The sequence below is a fragment of the Squalius cephalus genome (genome assembly GCF_949319135.1).
Source record: "Squalius cephalus genome assembly, chromosome: 23".
NCBI classification, from domain to species: Eukaryota; Metazoa; Chordata; class Actinopteri; order Cypriniformes; family Leuciscidae; genus Squalius; species Squalius cephalus.
This window is the reverse complement of record NC_137144.1, coordinates 7,235,897-7,256,605: the sequence shown is the minus strand read 5'-3', so window position 1 is coordinate 7,256,605 and position 20,709 is coordinate 7,235,897. Positions and strand designations below refer to the sequence as shown.

The 20,709-nt window shown below is 37.6% G+C and overlaps 1 protein-coding gene across 6 annotated transcripts in view; it reads left to right on the top strand.

Moving 5' to 3' along the window:
• ano5a (anoctamin 5a) overlaps positions 1 to 17,110 on the top strand; it is a 51,438-nt gene extending 34,328 nt beyond the window's left edge. For 3 of the 6 annotated variants that reach the window (XM_079859859.1, XM_079859861.1, XM_079859863.1), the window contains 10 exons: positions 575 to 726; positions 1,713 to 1,793; positions 4,725 to 4,953; positions 5,295 to 5,473; positions 5,676 to 5,773; positions 6,000 to 6,130; positions 8,123 to 8,328; positions 10,014 to 10,216; positions 10,311 to 10,416; positions 14,940 to 17,110. In XM_079859859.1, coding sequence (XP_079715985.1) covers positions 575 to 726; positions 1,713 to 1,793; positions 4,725 to 4,953; positions 5,295 to 5,473; positions 5,676 to 5,773; positions 6,000 to 6,130; positions 8,123 to 8,328; positions 10,014 to 10,216; positions 10,311 to 10,416; positions 14,940 to 15,176 — 1,622 coding nt within the window. In that variant the 3' untranslated portion in view covers positions 15,177 to 17,110. Of the gene's footprint in view, positions 1 to 574; positions 727 to 1,712; positions 1,794 to 2,049; positions 2,125 to 4,724; positions 4,954 to 5,294; positions 5,474 to 5,675; positions 5,774 to 5,999; positions 6,131 to 8,122; positions 8,329 to 10,013; positions 10,217 to 10,310; positions 10,417 to 14,939 lie in introns of all 6 variants that reach the window. The other 3 variants (XM_079859860.1, XM_079859862.1, XM_079859864.1) reach the window with 1 other exon arrangement.
• Positions 17,111 to 20,709: the final 3,599 nt, after the last annotated feature.

Genomic DNA, 20,709 nt, shown 5'->3' with positions numbered 1-20,709 from the left:
GCCCTCTGCAGGCATTTGTTATAATACATAATGTACAAACATTGATTGTTTATATTATGTTTAATATCAATATATTTATGTATTTTAACAGTGTTGTTCAATAAAACCATATGATTACTTGCTCATAAAACTTTATTTGAACCACTTATAATTGCCTCATTGTACAGTATAAGTATTTTAAGTAATTTTAAAGGCTGTTGTTAACTTACCACAATTATCTGATTGCTCGATTCATTGTCAAAATAATCTACAGATTACTCGATTACCAAAAAAATGTGTTGGTGACAGCCCTGTTTAATTAATATTCCCTTTTACTCTAATGGTAATAGATGATTCTTCTACTTGGAAACTAGGGAAGTTGTCAGTCATTCATTTGTTTTCATCACATAGCCTACAGTCCAGATTTTCAATAAACATTGTATTTAGCATGTCATGACATCTGGTTGCATGGAAACCATTTTTTAAAAAAAAGGATATATATTTAGTACATTTTCAGGCTGTAATGTGCAGTTCTTCATGAATGCAGATGAACAATGTATATGAATTTTAAGCTGTAATTTCCCTCCGGTGTCAGTGACTCTGTTCCTGGAGTTCTGGAAGCGGCGTCAGGCCCGACTGGAGTACGAGTGGGATCTGGTTGACTTTGAGGAAGAGCAACAACAGCTGCAGCTTAGACCCGAATACGAGATCAAGTGCACCAGTCGACGGCTCAACAACGTTACACAAGTAAGCATCTATTTGCCTTCTGACCCAGAGATTTTATGTGATCAAATTTAGATCATGTAGAGCAGTGTTCTTCATTCCTGCTCTTGGAGAGCCACTAACCTACAGACTTTAGATCCAGATGTGCTCCAGTTCAACTGGCCATCATTTGATTCAGGTGTGCTGGAACGAAACAACTCTCCAGGACCATGAATGAGGAATAAAGGATTTGTAATTCATTTTAATGACTGATTCATTTAGCAGTGTATTATGCTACTGACATTTTTTTCTTCATTCTACAGAGAATTTGTTGTTTGCTCATAATGTTCATTGCAAGATTTTCTTGAATTTCACCATTTGCCCTGCATTTAAATGTTTGTCAAACTTATATTGCAGCTGTTCTTCATTGTTTTATCTCTTCTTTCAGCTGATTTTATATTAGCTAATCATATTTTTTCAACTGTACATAATTGTAAACTCAGGCAAATTAAAAGAGTTACTAGTCTAGTTAGAAAATGTTTAACCAGACTCGGTGATATTGGTGAGTTGTGAGTTGTAAGGTGGATCCATTAGTCAGTGTCGTTTAACATGAAATGAAAATGAGGCCGATGAATAGACGTACAATATGTTCAGTATGTTGTACTGCATTAAGGTCTCTGGTCAAATCTAATTGTCTCAGTCCATATTTGATGAAGTTTTTCAGTCTTTCATAAGCTGAACATAGTGAATGACACTTGTACATTCACATAAAGCTGTAAAATCTACTGTTAATGTTGAGAAAACTAGTTAATCTGAAATGCAGTCTAATTAAATTTCAAACCATATAAATATGAATGTGGTTTAGATTGGGTTTGTAAAAATCTGCTGTCTAATAGTGTTAAATGGACAGAACATGAGTTTACAGAGTCGAAGGTCAACTCCCGAGTTTGGACGTCAAGGTTAGTTTATCCACCAACCGACTGAGAAACTAGATAATTGCGTGTTTGTTTGACTTTGCTCACGCTGTATAGGAACAGGAGTGGGTTCTAGACCAGACACCAGCTGATAAAGCAGGCAGGTTTATCCTGTGCTGGACCACTGTTGTCTTGTGGGTAAGGCAGGCACAGGACGAAAAGAGATTGGTTTGATGTGTGTGAGTGTGTGTATAGCGTTAGCGACCTGCTCGCAGTGTGATCCCAGCTAGTCGTAGAATTGATCTGATTCTAGCGATCTCATTAGAAACAGGAAGAGTCCTCTAGACAGCATTGTGGACACTGACAGCACTAGTACAGTGCTAGATTAGGGCTTCTGTCCCAGGTGTGTGGTGGTGGTTGCTCATGTTCCCTGCTTTGCTTGCTTGCTGTGTAGGAGATGGAGCCCTATTTACCTCTAACAAGCAAGTGTGCTCGCTCAATGCTGTCTGGGGCCACCGTCCTCTTCTGGGTGAGCATCAAAACGGTCTGCTACTTATAGCAGACTAAGACTTTCATTTTCCTTATACAGTAAAGTACAAATGTTGTCACCTTTTTATATTAGCACATAATGTACAAAAATACATTGGGGTTCAAAAGTCTTAGACAACACTGAAAATCTGGGATTCAAAATTGAATTAAACTGGGAAACTTGGAAGTTTTAAGATTTTTAAACATCATAAATGTTATGACATAACACCATGTCCTAACTAGACACGATGCGATAAGATTCCTCTATTTATCTGTCCACAAAACTACGAGATGCTACAAAATCAAAAACCACAGGCAATTGGTTCCTTTAATTTATTTTCAAGGTCTGAGGTAAATTATTCATTGTGGCTTTCAGTATGGCTATAAAGGTCATGCAAAATGATATTCAAACTCGCATTAAATTAAACATTAAAGGAATAGTTACCCAAAAAATAAAAATTACCCCACGATTTACTCCCCCTTAAGCCATCCTAGGTGTATATGACTTTCTTATTTCAAACGAACACAATCATCTGTCGAAAGCTAGTTATTTTAGTTTATAAATATATCAAATGAATATTTTTCTTACAAAACGCATCGCTTCACTTCAGAAGGCCTTTATTAACCCCCCGGAGCCGTGTGGAGCACTTTTATGATGGATGGATGCACTTTTTTGGCCGTTTTAAAATATCTTCCTCCATTCACTACCATTATAAAGCTTTGAAGAGCCAAGATATTTTTAAATATATCTCTGATTGTCGTTGTATGAAAGAAGAAAGAGTCATATACACCTAGGATGGCTTGAGGGTGAATAAATCATGGGGTAATTTTCATTTTTGGGTGAACTATCACTTTAATTAAGGCACATAATCATTACATGAGATTATCAACGTCATATTTTGTATGATGTTGTAGAAACGGTTTCTAAAATATACTCCCATCGCTCATTGTGTATCGCTGTCATGGTTGAATAGGACAAAAGGTCTGATTACCTTGGAAAATATACCCTTTATCGTGTGTCGTGGCGTCCGTTGCATCTGGTTAGGACACAGTGATGAGGTGAACTAGAAATATTTGAGATTCTGCACTATTTCTTCAATAATCAAATAATCAAATTTGTTTAATGCTCTTTAGAGGATCATTTTCAAATCATGCTGGATAACGTCAGATTTGGTTCAGCTCAAGTGCTGCTGTCTTTTTTTTTTTTTTTTTTTTTTTTTTTTACAAATAAAACCAATTGCTCATTACAAAAAACATTTTCACTAGTGGTCTCAGATTTTTGAACCCCATTGAATATATTAGCTCTGTTCCAATGCCTGAGCTGTCTACATACAACAGGCAGGGGTTCCCAATCCCGCTCCTGGAGATCTGCCTTCCTACAAAGTTCATCCAACCCTGATTCAACACAACTGAAACAGCTAATGAAGATCTTCAGGAGCTCTTGATAATTACACACAGGTGTGTTGGATCGGGGTTGATCTCCCTAGCTCTGCAGGTTGGTAGATCTCCAGGAACAGGATTGAGCACCCAAGGTCTAAGGCATCATGTGCAAAGATGTTATTTAATGCTGAAAAGTCAGTTAGCAATGGACTGTTTACTCAATAAATGCATGTGCTATGTTTTCCATGCTTATTAGAGTTTTGTGTCATTAGCTAAGCAACATGCTAGCTAATATCAAAAACATTTTAAATCCATTGTGAATCAAATCTTCTGTAAAGCTTTTTGTTTAATGTTGCGTATTAAATTCTATATTATTATTGTATTGTATTTATTGACTGCCTTTGTGCAGTGTTCAAAATTAATAACTTAAGAGGTTTCAGTGCAGTTAGGTGGCGTTTACACAACATCGTTTTCAAGCAAAAGCTGAAAACTTTGTATGCGTTTTGGTGGCCTGAAAACGCAAGCTTTTGAAATCAGGTTTCAAAGTGCACGTTTTTGAAAATGATACCGTTATTGTCTTCATGTAAACTACAAAACTGTGAATTTGTGAAAACAGTGACGTCATGCGCATGCGTATTACGTGTTCAGTCTATTGGCGTGTGTGTTTCTTTACAAAGTGACATCGCCAACTACTGGCCTGGCAGCAGAATACAGCGATTTTAGTCTTTTCCGCGGATCCGTGTGAACGGGATCAATTTGAAAATGTTGTCACCTGTCCTGTACGCATAAAATGCAAAGCAAAAACGTATTCCATAGTATAGTACATTGTCATAGAAATATACCCTTAAAAGCTGCCTATGTTGGTAGTAGTTTTGAAACAGAGCTATTATATACAAATATTAAACAGCAGATATCTATTTGCATAATATCTGTGTGTAATTAGACTGATGATTGAATGTTAATAAGTCACTGGACTGTATGGACACAGAATCACACATCAGTGAGTCAGTAAGTTAAATCACCAGCATTTTGCCTAAGGATGCATGTTTTTACCAGCATGAGGCATGTTACTGGTTTGGCATGTCGTAGTTCCTAGTTTCCACAGTGTTCTAATTAAAAAAAAAAAAAAACAGTATTTTTACAATATTGAGTAGTATACTAATTGCAGTGTATGAGTTGTTTTGTGTGTGTGACGTTTACCTCTCTCTCCCCAAAACCCAGATCTCTCTGATTATCGCCAGTATAATCGGTGTGATAGCGTACCGTCTGGCAGTGTTTGCGGCGTTTGCCAGCATCATGAAGGACAGCCCAACCAATAAGCTGGATGTGGTTGGAAGCTTAATCACACCCCAGTTTGCCACATCCGTAACTGCTTCCTGCATCAACTTCGTCATCATCATGATTCTGAACTTCCTGTATGAGCGCGTAGCCATCAAGATCACTGATATGGGTGAGTCTTTCTTAACCTCAAACCTTTAACCTCAGTTATGCTGACTAAAAAAATCAAGTAATGTTGTAACTTTTTAATAAATAAAAAAATACATTTAAATAAGATATTTATTATTTATTATCATTTAGATTTTTTTTCCCCCCAAAACTATTCCATTAATTTATTGTATTTATTTGTCATTTGCAACTTCCAATTTGTGAACGGATTGTTCTGATATGTTTCAATCAATTCATAAATGCTGGTGAATAAATAATTGTACAATTACTAAAGTATTTCCATAATAAACATGTTTTTGTAGGTTTGCATACTGACTTTTATTCACTTGTTTGTTTTGTCCACAGAGGTTCCCAAAACCCATGTGGAGTACGAGAACAAGCTAACAGTGAAGATGTTCCTCTTCCAGTTTGTCAACTACTATTCCTCATGTTTTTACGTCGCCTTTTTCAAGGGCAAATTTGTGGGTTACCCTGGCAACTATGCCTACATGTTCGGCCAATGGAGTGGGTTGAGAAATGAAGAGGTAGACCTGACATCCCATCAGAATTATTTTCCATGCCATTATTATTTCACCTTTTAAAATGTTGTTTTGCATGGATTATTGTCTGTGTAACTTTAATTTATATGAATTGTGTATAGAATTAAAGCACAATAAAATGCATATTATTGTATACAATTATAATGAATTAACTTATTTATGATGATCATAATAATTGTCTTTCCAGTGCGAGCCAGGCGGCTGTTTGATTGAGTTAACCACTCAATTAGTGATAGTGATGGTGGGTAAACAGGTTTGGGGGAACATACAGGAAGCGCTCGTCCCGTAAGTCCCCATGACATCGTAATCACACATTATATTCATAACCATCATTATTTGTTGCATGACCAGGGTATATACCTTAAGTAATACTTAATGTCATGACTAAACAGAGTATAATAATTCAGATCCACTCAATGTGGCTTTAATTTATTTATTAGTGTTAATTATTTATTTATTGATAGTGGGTAGTGGTTTATATATTTCTATATCTTCATGTTTATGTATGTAGCTGGTTGCGTAACTGGTGGGTGAGCAGAAGTGCTCGTAATCATCCAGAGAGTCTGTACAGCCGCTGGGAGCAGGATCATGACCTCCAGACCTTCAGTCAGCTCGGCCTGTTCTACGAGTACCTGGAGATGGGTGAGTGAGTGGGGACACAGAAACACGCACACACTCCTGGGCAAAAAAAAAAAGAAAAAGTGTGCACAGTGCTTTACACAGAAAGGATTTAAAATTACCGTTATAAAAGGAATTAAAAGAGATATGTGATACAGTTATAAAATGAATTAAGAGTAAAAATATGATACATAGATAAACTTCTCATCTGGCAAAACACCGGTGTATCATGTTTTACTCTGAGATTTTCCCATGGTGATTACACTGGTGTCTTTTCTGCACGCCTAAGAAATCTATCGGACGTCTCCGATGGACCCGATTCTTCCCTAAAATCGGACAGGAGGAGCTCTAGGACTGACTCACGGGGTAACCTCGGGTTCACTGCCCCATCAGCCCAAACCCCAAATATTTGTTCAGAAGCTCTTGGAATTTAGTTTAATTACACATCAAACTCCCTACTCCACCACAGACCCAGGTCATCATCATGGTTTCATCTCTCAAAAATATTTAGGGGTCTTTTAATGAAATGAACAAGAATAGCACAAATACTTTAGATAAAGAAACTCAGCACGGCTTTTCACAGGAAGAAGAGTCAGTGTTGTTCTGCTCACTGTTAATGTCTTCAAACGTTGAAAAATGTCTCCCAGTTCGTTTGAGTTTAATGTGAGACCAAATATTCAAACCTGAGCTAAACATGAGCCTGATGGACTCGTTCTCAAAACACTTCTTGGTTGTGTTTGCAGTTTGAGCAGGAGCAAAAATAACATCTGATCATCTTTAGAGAAGAGCTTTTCATTTCTGCTGTATTCTCCTGAACTCCAAAGCATGAGATGAGTTTCCCAGTGAAGCAGCAGCTGAAAGGCTCCTCTTCCTCATGCTTCACTGAGCTACAAATGCATTTATTATTATATTTCTCAGCAGTTTTTTGAAGACATCGCTTATGAAACTCGTGTTTTATTGTGATTCAACCTTCATTCTGTCTTCGATGGTTTTCTGAGACAGCAATGGCTTTTTAAATACTGCATTTTGGTGAAGACAAAAAAAATCTTAGTGTTTAGCCATTTGTGGCTTGGCCCTTTTTTTGCCCAGGAGTGTTTATATAAAATCATATATAAAAGATACAAGCAATATATTACCTTCAATTATTACACAGCGCTCTAGAATACTTGATTCTTTTTCTCTACAAGAAAGCTAATGAAATAATTTCATCTCAAATCAATATGTCATGCCCATGTGAGTAGACTTAAATAAGCAACTTTGGTAACACTTTAATTTAAGGTGACGTAGTTACACATTACATGTACTTACTATAGTAATAACAGTAAATTATGCATAATTACAAGTAATTAAACCAAACCCTATACTTAACCGTAACTCTATAGTTGGTACATGTAGATAATTAAGATTAGCTGAGTACAATGTACAATGTAACTACGTCACCTTAAAATAAAGTGAAACCGTAACTTTTATGTAAATTATGAACTGTTAGCTATAGACCTGTAGGCCATATTGAATTTCACAGTGAAGAAAATGAGGCTGTGAGGAACTGGCTTTACCGTGGCACTGGTCTTAGTTTACAAAACTCTCAACTTTCAAGTTTTAAGAAGTTTTTGTCAAATGAAAGATATTAGGAAAGATGTTTTGTGAGCTGAACTGTTGGCATGTTGTTAAACAACAGTACAATCCATTGAACAGACTGTACTTGTCCCTCACAGCCTCGTTTTTTTATTCCTGTCAAATATTAAATATGGTGCTTTCTTACTAAGGTCTATAATTTAAAAAATATTTATTAAATCTTATATATGTAGATAATTACTTTGTAAAAGAGTATTTTTAATGTAGCTTAACTTAATTAAATTATGAATTGCTTGTAACTTAACTAGAGATTCAAAGTATCTTTACTTGCAACTTTTATTTGAACAAGCTTTCAACCTGTAATAACTCAGTGTTGCAGACAGATGGTGCTGTAGCTTACCTTTGTGTGGAGTAGCACTTCATCTCATCTTTGTTTTGCAGTTATCCAGTTTGGCTTCATCACCCTGTTTGTGGCCTCTTTCCCGCTGGCTCCTCTGCTGGCTCTGATGAATAATATCTTGGAAGTGCGAGTGGATGCCTGGAAGTTCACTACTCAGTTTCGCAGGCCCGTGGCAGCAAAAGCACACAGCATTGGGGCATGGGAGGAGATCCTCAACATGATCGCTGTTTTCTCAGTGGTCACCAATGTGAGTCTGTACCACATTATGGTTCTGGTTCCGATTGCACTTAACACCTGAAGAAAACTCTTTTACTAGCAATTATGATGAAAATAATAAGTCAGGAGCCGTTCTGACTACTGTAGACTTGTTTGACGTATTTAAGCTGATAGCTCACGAGTCTTTTAGACTCATTCATTTAAAACAATCAACCGTGTAACCGGTTAATAAGGATCATTGGTACACGTACACATGGAAGCTTGTTTCCGCCACAGAATAAATAATTAAAAAGGTAATTGCGAGGTTTTTATCTCACAATTCTGACTTTTTTCTCGCAAATCTGACATATTTCTCAGAATTGTGAAATCTAAACTCATAATCGCATGTTCGAAAGTCAGAGTTGGGAGATTAAAACTCGCAATTGCGAGAAAAAAGTAAGAATTACTCTTATAAACTGGTTATAAACTGGTTATGAAGCATATCCTGACCAGAAATGGTATCAAAGTAGGTCATGAAACAGCATTTAAGTAGTACATGTCATTTAGGGATGGGGTCGGTATGACGACATATATCGTGGCAATGGTATAAAATGTCAATCATTTGAGATTTAGCAATATCGTGTATATGACCGTATGTATACGCGTACCACAGCACTATTGACTCTTTAGATGAAACGCATGACTGAGGCAATAAAGAGCGGGATGTCCTTGATGTTAAAAGCGGTGAAAAATAACTCAATGCGGTGCTCGTGCTGACTGACACAGCTGAATCGCTCGTGATTGCGAATTCAGTTCTCTTTTACATCCTATTGCGCATGAATGGTGAAATACACAAACACTTATGTCAAAATGCCCATTGTGTGGCGTGTTCATGTTAACCCGTCCCAAGTAAAAGTAAACAGTTGGGTGTAAACTGGATTTGTATTGGTATAATCAGTGGTTAAAGTGGGATTTGGCAGGTGGGGGAACCCTCAAATTTTGTGTTGGTGCAATAGGGAAAAATGACTCGCCGTGGGACAACATATTGAGTATCATGGTATAGCAATACTTTTTGGGACTAGATTGTCACTGTGGCACCAAGTATCACAATACTTATTTAATACTTATTTTAATGTTTTTATTTTGGTCCATCTACATCTACACTGATATGATGACAATACTATGTAAAAATTGCTGAACACCACAATATGGAACAACCTTGTTTTTCACAATGTAAATTTAAACATAAAAATGTGAAGTCCAAAACTGACAGAAATGTGCGGTAGTTAGGGGGGTTCGGGGGCATGCTCCCCCGGGAAAATTTGAATTTCTCTGACCAACATATGTGCAATTTTGGGCTTTTGAAGGCCAAAAAATTTTTTGATAAGAAATAGCTTTAAAACTTTGTCATTAGATTATTTTTCAATACCTGCTCTCTCCTCATCTTCATCTTTCTTTTTCTCTCAGTCTCCTTCTTCCCTAATTCTTCCCCTCCTAAAGCTGAACTTTGACTGATAGTCTTTTCATTTTCGTCTGTGTCAGTGAAGAAAGTAAACAGACTCAACTGATGTTTATATGTTTTATGAATCATTTTCTGAGACAAGTTACCGGCCCACTTTAACCCCTGGGTATAATGGATCCGTGCATTCGGTCCTAAAGTGACAGCAGCCTAATAATCCTTCTGCTCTCTGTGCCATTAATGTTAGTAAGACCTAATGTTATTGATTTGTTTGTCAGGCTTTCATTGTCTCATTCACGTCTGACATGATCCCTCGGCTGGTGTATCTGTATGCGTATCACCCTGGCGATGAGATCACTATGAAAGGATACATCAGCAACAGCCTTTCAGTCTTCAACATCTCCGCGATTCCAATTGAAAACCGTCCAGAGGACGGCGAGAACCCAGATTGGTATGACAGCAACAACATCACCACCTGCAGGTATTGTTGTGTGTGTTTGTGCTGTGTCTTTCTATAGATATTTATGGTAACACTGACAAATGTGTAATAAACATGAAGGCTGTTGATCTTCTAGATACCGTGACTACCGCCACCCTCCAGGACATGATAAAGAGTACAGTCATACTATGCAGTTCTGGCATATTCTAGCTGCCAAATTGGCGTTTATCATCATTATGGAGGTATGGGCTCTTTAAATTCTCCTCATTCCCTTCAGAAACAGAAGTACATTTTAGCATACTTTGAAAAAGAGTGCCAAATGCATTGTCAATCATTTATGGTAAACCAAAATATACTTTAATGTCATTTCTATTAAAACTTGTATTTAAATATATTTGTAATTACACATTTGCAATGATGTAGTTGTGATTTAGTACATTTAAAATATAATAACTTTAAATGTAATATCGAAAAACGCACTACAGTTTAGATTATAATCAAGTGCTATACATGTGCTTTGTGTTAGTCAACTTAAAAATAAATTTACTTTAAAGTACATTTTAAATGATCATGCTTTAAAGTTAAATGTTTATTTTGACATTATTACAAAGTGCACTTTTTAAAAGTGTACTTCAGTGTGTTAAGAAATATAGTCAGAATTTGTACTCTCTTTAAGGACATTTATGTGGCCTTTTATTTCAACAATATATTATCTACAAGTACAGTTGTTTTAAAAATATCCTTTTAAGATTTGAAGTACACTACAAGTGCATGTTCAGTACAATTGAACACTGGAGCACTTACAATGTGCACATCATTTCATAACATTTGTCTCTTTAAAAATAGCAGATCCAACTCTGCAATGATTAAATGTGTTAATTGTGTTCTATAAAACCAGGCTAATCTTTGTTTGGTCTGTTTACACCATGATGCATCACAACTTACATCACAGATACAATTTCACACCAGAAAATTCACACTTTGAGCAACACTTTTGAACAGAAATGAAAGGCAAGGCACTCTGTTGCTTTAATACATTTTTGTTTTGTCAGATTATTAGCAATTTTTACGGAGCCCCTGAGGGGACCTGTGAAAAAAAATAAAAATAATACGGACTTTCGCGTGCGCACGAGAAAGTTTTGCGTGCTCACGCCTTACAATTTCCGGTTTGGTTATAGTGTCATTACTACAAATGTGGGAAAAGGGATGAGATGAGAGTGTGCTTGGAGCATGCCTCCAGAGATTTGACTTATAGGGAGTTTGCATTTGAGATTGTTTGTGGACTGTGCTTTACTGTAAGAAAAAAAGCATGAATATCACATAAATGAATATCAGGTCCCACATCATGGATTGCATAATCAGAGAGTAGCCTATTTCTTTTCGTTTTGATTGTTTCGTTTAAAGACATTTCAAGCTATCTTCAGATGTATTTCTCATGTATGTGAGGTATACACTGAGTTTCGGTTCATTTATGATGAGATGCGCTCCAGTTCACGAGCAATGCAAGTGACCGCGCTGCGCCTCCATGAGTATATTGTCTGTTATATATTTGCTTCTCATTTATTAAATACAGGCAATTGGTTGATGAAAAAATTATTAAAATTAAGATACAATTTATACAAAACGAAATTCACTTTAAACAAAGTCTTTCTACAAAACTTAATGAAGTGGTCAAAATCATGTCTGACCCACTCCATGTCTCATATATTGCGCATCCTATCTTACTCGTGCTGTTCACTTTTCATAATCAACATAGATGGAAAAATTATACATTATAATATTTTAACAAATATGAAACTAAATGCGTTTATTTAATGGCTACAACACATAGGCCTATAGTAGGCCTACAGACTCTCTATTTGTACAAATTGCTGCACATTCATTTAATTCTGAATTTTGCACACATAAGTTGAAAGGCATTTGTTTGTGCATAGTAAAACATCTGCAACATTTATCAATTTCACGGATAATTGTGCGTGCATTTATTAATGAGGCCTATTATCTTAATGAATAATGCAACAAAGACGAACCATGTAAACTGCATTGTTTGTTTATTCAGAATGGAATGGATCGCAAATGGATTTTGACCACTTCATTAAGTTTTTCGTTTTGTATAAATTGTATCTTAATTTTAATCAATTTTTCATCAACAAATTGCCTGTATTTAATAAATGAGAAGCAAATATATAGCAGACAATATAATCATGGAGGCGCAGCGCGGTCACTTGCATTGCTCGTGAACTGGAGCGCATCTCATCATAAATGAACCGAAACTCAGTGTATACCTCACATACATGAGAAATACATCTGAAGATAGCTTGAAATGTCTTTAAACGAAACAATCAAAACGAAAAGAAATAGGCTACTCTCTGATTATGCAATTCATGATGTGGGACATGATATTCATTTATGTGATATTCATGCTTTTTTCTTACAGTAAAGCACAGTCCACAAACAATCTCAAATGCAAACTCCCTATAAGACAAATCTCTTGAGGCATGCTCCAAGCACACTCTCATCTCATCCCTTTTCCCACATTTGTAGTAATGACACTATAACCAAACCGGAAATTGTAACGCGTGACCACGCGAAACTTTCTCGTGTGCACGCGAAAAGTTTCTCGTGCCCACGCGATAGTTTCTCGTGCGCACGCGAAAGTCCTTTTTTTTTTTTTTCACAGGTCCCCTCAGGGGCTCCGTACAATTTAATGTGATTAAATATAAAAAAAGTGATAAAAAAAGAACACCCTGATTCGCCAAACCACAGGATGTCAGCAAACAGGACAACATGTATGTAGAAAAACAATTAAAAAAAAATAATAAAAACTTTACTGATGGAATATAAGAGTGTGTCCTGTGTGAACGGCCATAACGTATGGAAGCTTGTTTCCGCCACTGAATAATAAATAAATAATAATAATTGCGACTTTTTATCTCACAATTCTGACTTTTTTTCTCACAATTGCGAGATATGAAGTCAGAATTGTGAGAAATAAAGTCGCAATTCTAAGAAATAAAGTCGCAATTCTGAGAAATAAAGTCGCAATTGGGAGATATAAAGTCGCAATTCTGAGAAATAAAGTCGCAATTGGGAGATATAAAGTCGCAATTCTGAGAAATAAAGTCGCAATTGCGAGATATAAAGTAAGAATTGCATGATATAAAGTCGCAATTGCGTGTTATAAAGTCAGTATTGTGAGATACAAACTATTCTGAGGTAAAAAAAAAAAAAGTCTCTTTTTTTTCCTTAGAATTGGACTTTATATCTCACAATTGTGAGTTTATATCTCACAATTCTGAGAAAATATGTCAGAATTGCGAGATATAAACTCGCAATTATGTGTCATAAAGTCACAATTGCGTGATATAAAGTCGCAATTCTGAGAAATAAAGTCGCAATTGCGAGATATAAAGTCGCAATTCTGAGAAATAAAGTCGCAATTGGGAGATATAAAGTCGCAATTCTGAGAAATAAAGTCGCAATTGCGAGATATAAAGTAAGAATTGCATGATATAAAGTCGCAATTGCGTGTTATAAAGTCAGTATTGTGAGATACAAACTATTCTGAGGTAAAAAAAAAAAAAAAAGTCTCTTTTTTTTTCCTTAGAATTGGACTTTATATCTCACAATTGTGAGTTTATATCTCACAATTCTGAGAAAATATGTCAGAATTGCGAGATATAAACTCGCAATTATGTCATAAAGTCACAATTGCGTGATATAAAGTCGCAATTCTGAGAAATAAAGTCGCAATTGGGAGATATAAAGTCGCAATTCTGAGAAATAAAGTCGCAATTGCGAGATATAAAGTAAGAATTGCATGATATAAAGTCGCAATTGCGTGTTATAAAGTCAGTATTGTGAGATACAAACTATTCTGAGGTAAAAAAAAAAAAAGTCTCCTTTTTTTCCTTAGAATTGGACTTTATATCTCACAATTGTGTTTATATCTCACAATTCTGAGAAAATATGTCAGAATTGCGAGATATAAACTCGCAATTATGTGTCATAAAGTCACAATTGCGTGATATAAAGTCGCAATTCTGAGAAATAAAGTCGCAATTGCGAGATATAAAGTAAGAATTGCATGATATAAAGTCGCAATTGCGTGTTATAAAGTCAGTATTGTGAGATACAAACTATTCTGAGGTAAAAAAAAAAAAGTCTCTTTTTTTTCCTTAGAATTGGACTTTGTATCTCACAATTGTGAGTTTATATCTCACAATTCTGAGAAAATATGTCAGAATTGCGAGATATAAACTCGCAATTATGTGTCATAAAGTCGCAATTATGTGTCATAAAGTCACAATTGCGTGATATAAAGTCGCAATTGCGAGAAAAAAAAGTCAGAATTCTGACTTTATAACGCAATTCTGACTTTATATCACGCAATTGCGAGTTTATATCTCGCAATTCTGACTTTATAACACGCAATTCTGATTTTATATCTCGCAATTCTGACTTTATAACATGCAATTGCAACTTTATTTCACGCAATTCTGACTATATCTCGCAATTCTGAGAAATAAAGTCAGAATTGCGAGATGTAAACTCGAAATTGTGAGATAAAAAGTCACAATTATCTTTTAAAATGTTTTATTTTGTGGCGGAAACAAGCTTCCATAATAACGCACTCGTGCTCGTGTGATATTGCTTTATTATTTCTGTTTATCTTACTTAGATTGACTTTTATAATATATTCATGTCGTCAATATTAAAATAAACGCTAAACTTTTTCTGCAATAATAATCCTCTTCTCTCCCAGCATGTGGTGTTTGTGGTGAAGTTCTTTGTGGCGTGGTTGATCCCCGACGTGCCGTCAGACGTGAAGGCTCGTGTAAAGCGTGAGCGCTACCTCATCCAGGAGTACCTGCACGACTATGAGCTGGAAAAGCTCAAAATCCAGCTCAGCCAGAACAGCCAGAACATTGACCAGTGCACGTGTCCGACCACAGCCTCCGTGCCTATGAAAGTCGAGATGATATCAGACTGTCTGACCTAACACAGGCCTATCTGTGCACCTGACAGCCAATGAGAGAAGCTTACACTTAGCTCATGCCACAAACCAATCCTCTCTCTTTCAACACAAAATCACATGCCACTGGTTCCTAACATCTCATGGTTTATGTTGGATAATCTTTTTACTTTGTTTGGGGTATTCCTTGACAAATCACTCCCATTTTATGTCTCCCAGATTTCTCATTATCAGCCATGTGATGCCTACATAAAGGAAGCATCCAGCATCCAGTAAGAAATACAAAGTAAAAATCTTATAAATCTATTCATGTGCAGTAGACATATCTAAAGCCACATGAGTTCAGCTGTAACTCATTTTCTGTCTATGCAGAATTACATTTGCACATGAACAATCCAGTCTTCTCTCTCTTTCACGTCATTGTTCTCTGTTTGTGTTGCCAATGTCTCTTATAAGACACTAAAAGCATACAGTACAGGCTGTTTATGTTCTCTGTTAAGAAACACTGTGTGAAAATCAGGTAGCTGAAGTGTCAGGTTAGAAATGTAAACCTGACATTTTCTTGGCAGGTTTGTGTGTTTCACTCTGAACTACAAGAAGAATGTCTCCTTTACACCGAAATACAAGCACTCAGCAAAAACTTTATTGTCTAGAATGTCTTTAAGCTACCAAAGATAAAATGCCTTAACATCATAGTCATATGCATGGATCCTTTACGTTATTTCAAATGAGACTTTAATATAAAACACTTCTATTTACTACATGTTCAGAATTCAAGTAAAAAGAAATTCAAGTCAGAATTCAAGTCTTTTTTCTTTCTTTTTTTGTACATTTAGTGTATTTTCTTTTATGATTGAAATATAAGACAGAAACTGGCACTCCAATTATTTAGCAGTATTATTTGATAGATTGAAGCCGCTCCGATATATTTGCACACTACACAGTGCTGTTTGGGTGATGGAGGTGTTGAATTTTCACTCACGCTATTTATAAAGCAGTTATCACTCTTGTGGTCATAGTTAAAGATTATCTGCACTTTAAAGCCTTACATTGATGTGCAGGAAATCTTCTCAAAGCCAAAGTTGCTCCTGTGATTTAAATGGCCAAGTTAGAAATCTAATATTTTTTTAATGTGCCTTTGTTTGTCTAAATATAAAATCCAGGCTGAGTGATTGTTTGTACTTCCTTTCCAATTCGTTTACTGCGTTGTCCTGGTCGGAGAATGACAGTCACTTTGATTTTATGTTTTGCACAAAGCACTTATTGAGAAGTAATTTATCTCAGTGTTATGGAAGCAAGATGTGTGGACAAAGAAACCTTGTGAATTTCTCCAAAACTATGAAACGATATTTTGCCGTCGAACTAAATGCTTCAGAAACTTCAAATCAAACCGTTGTAATGAGGACCATGAAGAGTTGACAATTTGACATGTATATATGCTAATGAGTGTGGAAAATCTTAGCACATGCATTTTGCTGTTATTTGTGACTTGAATATTTAAGTTGGAAATTATGATACTTTTTCTGTATTTTTTATTTAATTTTTTTTCTGGATCTGTCATGAAGAATTTGATCATTGTTTCATCATTTGAAGAACTGTTATTCATTAAAATGTATGCCGTTTGAATATTTCACTGTTGATGTTTGTAGCTGACAATCTGCAAGCTGCTACAAGATGAAAAGCCATTTATCTTAAAACATTACCTGGCCTTTTTAGCATTTCAGCTAGATGTTGAAGTTCTGGGTGATCAAAATGATCAGCATTTATGCCTTAACCTTTATCTGTGTTTTTCTTGATAATTACTGTTTTAAGTTGTTTTTATGCATGTTATTTTGGATGTGGATATGAATCTGGTGTTTTTCTCCACTGCTAATGTACCAGAAATGTACTCAATTTTTCATACTTTAAGCAACCCACTGTCACCCAAATAAACTATTGAATCCACAAATTCAGTAGAATTTAATTGTTGTACACATTGCTTTGAATTCTTACGTCACAAATTTTGGAGTTTGGGAGAGGATTAAGTTTCAGCACCAGCTAAATTATATTTCATATATCCAGTAGAGTTTGCTCCATAAAACCTGGCAGTATAAGACTGATGGGTCACGGGACAGAGAAACAGTCTAAATTTGTACAAACAGCACTGCTGTGATTTATTATTTTACGTGATAATTGTTACGTTCTCCTCCCAGTCTAGGGGTCAGGAGGTGAGGTAACAAAGGAAAAGAAAATATGATAATAAAAAAAGTAACGTAGAGATGTAAAAATACGTGGAGAACACACTTCAGCCTCAGTCTCGGAGTGAAAACATAACACAACTTTAAGGAAAAGTAAAAGTATTTATTTCCTTCATATATCAAAAAGGTTAACAAAAGATGGGAATAAATCTTCAGGAGAGAGCATGGCCTAAAATAATAAACAAAACAGAAGCTAACTAGGTTTAAGGGCCTACCCTGCACAAAAACAACAATGAAAATCAACAACACAAACTTCCCTGAGCTTCCTCTCCAACCAAAAACAGGAGAAAATTATATATACAAAATAAAAAGGCACCCTCTCCCTACATTTCCCAGATAATCATAAATAAGTGAACAGAGCTAATAAGAAGTTATACAATACCTTTTAATTACCCACAGGTAAAAAAATCACTAGAATGTAAGCTAAGTAACTGTTATTGTCACACAACAAATGAGCATAGGTTCAACTCCTAACTCAGGTTCTCACTTAACGTACACACGCGCACTGAGTGCACCATTTATACTCCACTGCTCAGTCTCAGGCATGCTCACAACGAGTTGAAGCTGATGGTAATTAACTTAAGTGAGAGAGAGTGCGGAAGAGAAACAGAGCACAACACAGGGCTCACAAGCATTTTCCCACAACAAATGATATTAGAACACCCTGGGACATAACATAATGGACAGCTTGTTACAGATGTTTATCAGTCTTAATTGTTTAATCTGCTGTTTAATGTAAAAAAAAATGGGCCATGTTCTTTGAAAAATGTCTCGGTTGCAACTGTAACCCTTGTTCCCTGAGAAGGAATGCCTCTGTGATTGCGTCTGAAGTATGTGTGTAAAATCAGTCCAATGGCGAGACGGTACATCACAAGCGGGTGACATCATGACCAGGAAAGCATAACTCCGGAATGACCGCCGTTAGCTTCAATTAGCCGAAGCAAATCGATCACAGGGATGAAGTAAGAATGACAGGGTGACAGCGTCTTGTTCCCTTCTCATGGAACAAGGGTTACAGTCGTTACCTGAGATGTTCCCTTTCGAGGGAACTCGTGCTACGTCAACGACACTTTGGGAATGACAATTCCCAAACGTCATGCTTACAAGTGCCTGTCTGTGTGAATACTGCGAGCACAACTAAGACATGAGCACCTGTGAACCAGGTTGGAGAACCTTACGAATGTGAGCGGAGAGAACCAGCCCGCCGCATCACAAACATCTCGAAGGGACATACCCGAAAGTAAGCCTCTGGATACTCCTTGTAGAATGAGCTCTGACAGCCAAAGGTGAAGGATGGCCAGGAACCTCATAAACAAGATAAATAGCCTCAAATATCCATTTGGTGACTGTCTGTTTGGATGCAGGGAGCCCCTTTTTAGGCAATCCAAAGCAGACAAACAGCTGATTAGTTTTCATCTACACAGGACAGCTCTGTGGACATAAGCATACAGCACTCTCACTGGACACACAAGCTTCATCTTTTCCTGGTCCTGATCTCTGACAGGAGGAGGGCAGAAGGCTTGCAAGACAACAGGCCACGGTACATTGGTCGGAACCTTATGGCCATAGCCGGCTTTGGGTAAAAGAATGCCATGACCATCCCCGGAGCAAACTCAAGGGATGTAAACGATACCGACAGGGCATGGAGGTCTCCAACTCTTTTAAGAGACGTTATGGCAAGAAGAAATACTGTCTTTAAGATCAGAAATCTTTCTGGAAAAGTCTTGATAGGCTCGAAGGGAGCCATGGATAATCCTTCTAGCACAATAGCCAGGTCCCAGGCTGGAACTCTGGTGCGAATTGCAGGCCTTAGCCTCAGAGCACCACAGAGAAAACGTGACACCAACTGGTTTCTCCCCACAGATATACCACTCAAAGGGACGTGGTAGGCAGCTATGGCTGCCACTCATCTTCAGTGTGGTAGGGGATAACCCTGCAGAAAAAACGATCTTGCAGAAACTCTAGCACTGAATCAACCAGGCGGTTTACTGGATCCCACTGTTGCATTCCACACCAAGAAGCAAAACCTCTCCACTTCAAGGTGTAAAGTTTCCTCGTGTATGGAGTGATGGTCTCAACAACCTCAGTTGAGAGACCTGAGTCTATGATTTGGGCCCCTCAGAGGCCAAACCCACAGGTTCCATAACTCAAATAACTAGCTTCCGGCAGACGGCCGTACGCATCGACTTGCGTAATGACGAACGCAGTTGCCCAGCCCTGTTTGTTTGAACCGCGAGAGGCGTCAACTGCCGTCATTACATTGTGCGTCAAGTTCAAGTGATATTCTTTTGCCGTAAGTCGTCTTCCGGAAGCTAGTTATTTTAGTCGATAAAGTTTTAAATATGGATATTTTTCTTACACGAATGCATCGCTTCACTTCAGAAGGCCTTTATTAACCCCCGGAGAGCCGTTTCGAGCACTTTAATCATGAATAGATTCACTTTAATGGACTTACAGTTTCCATTAAAGTGATAACTCGGCATCAACAAGCGGTGAATGCGAGCAGTGTACAGGTTCTTCAATGCCTTCATAACCTCCGTGTGGAGGTTGTGAAGTAATGGAAGGCTCACCGGGGCTGGTGGGGTGTGGCCAGAGAGAAAGTGCTTGTCAAGCCTCCCATGAGCAGCTTCCCCTCTGACGCACCACCATGGCAACTCAAGCCTAGTAGTAGCATGCTCCATCATCTCCACCAGCTCCGCATACACAGGGCAAGACTTGCCCAGAACCTGCTGGGCAGGTTCAGCCATCTCGGCATCTTCACCCACTTCAGCCTCCTCCTTCTCATCCAGGCTCGAAGCCTGTAGAGCACTGGCTGCTGGACCAGAGGATGCATCAGAGAGCGCATCCCTGCCCAGCAGCTCGTTCTCGTCAGCCGTCGACGAGTGTAAGAGATTCACCTCTCTCTCAAACTCGTCGGCGATCTCCATCTGAGACCCCCACGATCTCAGTCTCCTCTCTGCCACGGCGCGAGCAGGACCCGAACCGTGGGGTACAGGTGACTGTCCCTCTTCCCTCGAGAAGAGAGACAGACGAGAACGGAGCGTTTTCATTGAAAAACGCTCACAGTTCGTGCACCCCCTCAAGGACCGAGCGTGCGTGTTCTTCACCCAGGCAAAACACGCATAGGTTGTGAGTGTCACCAGGTGTAAGAAACCTCTAACCCACACTTCCTAAAGCGCTTGTTCCCAGCCATAATTTTCAACTCACAGTGTCAGTAAAACAGTCCCTGAAGACGAAAAGAGGATGAGATGTTCTCTAGTCTAGGCGCCCCCTTTATACTTCCTGGTCACGCTAGAGAGTGACGTCATGGCTGTCGCCGGCCA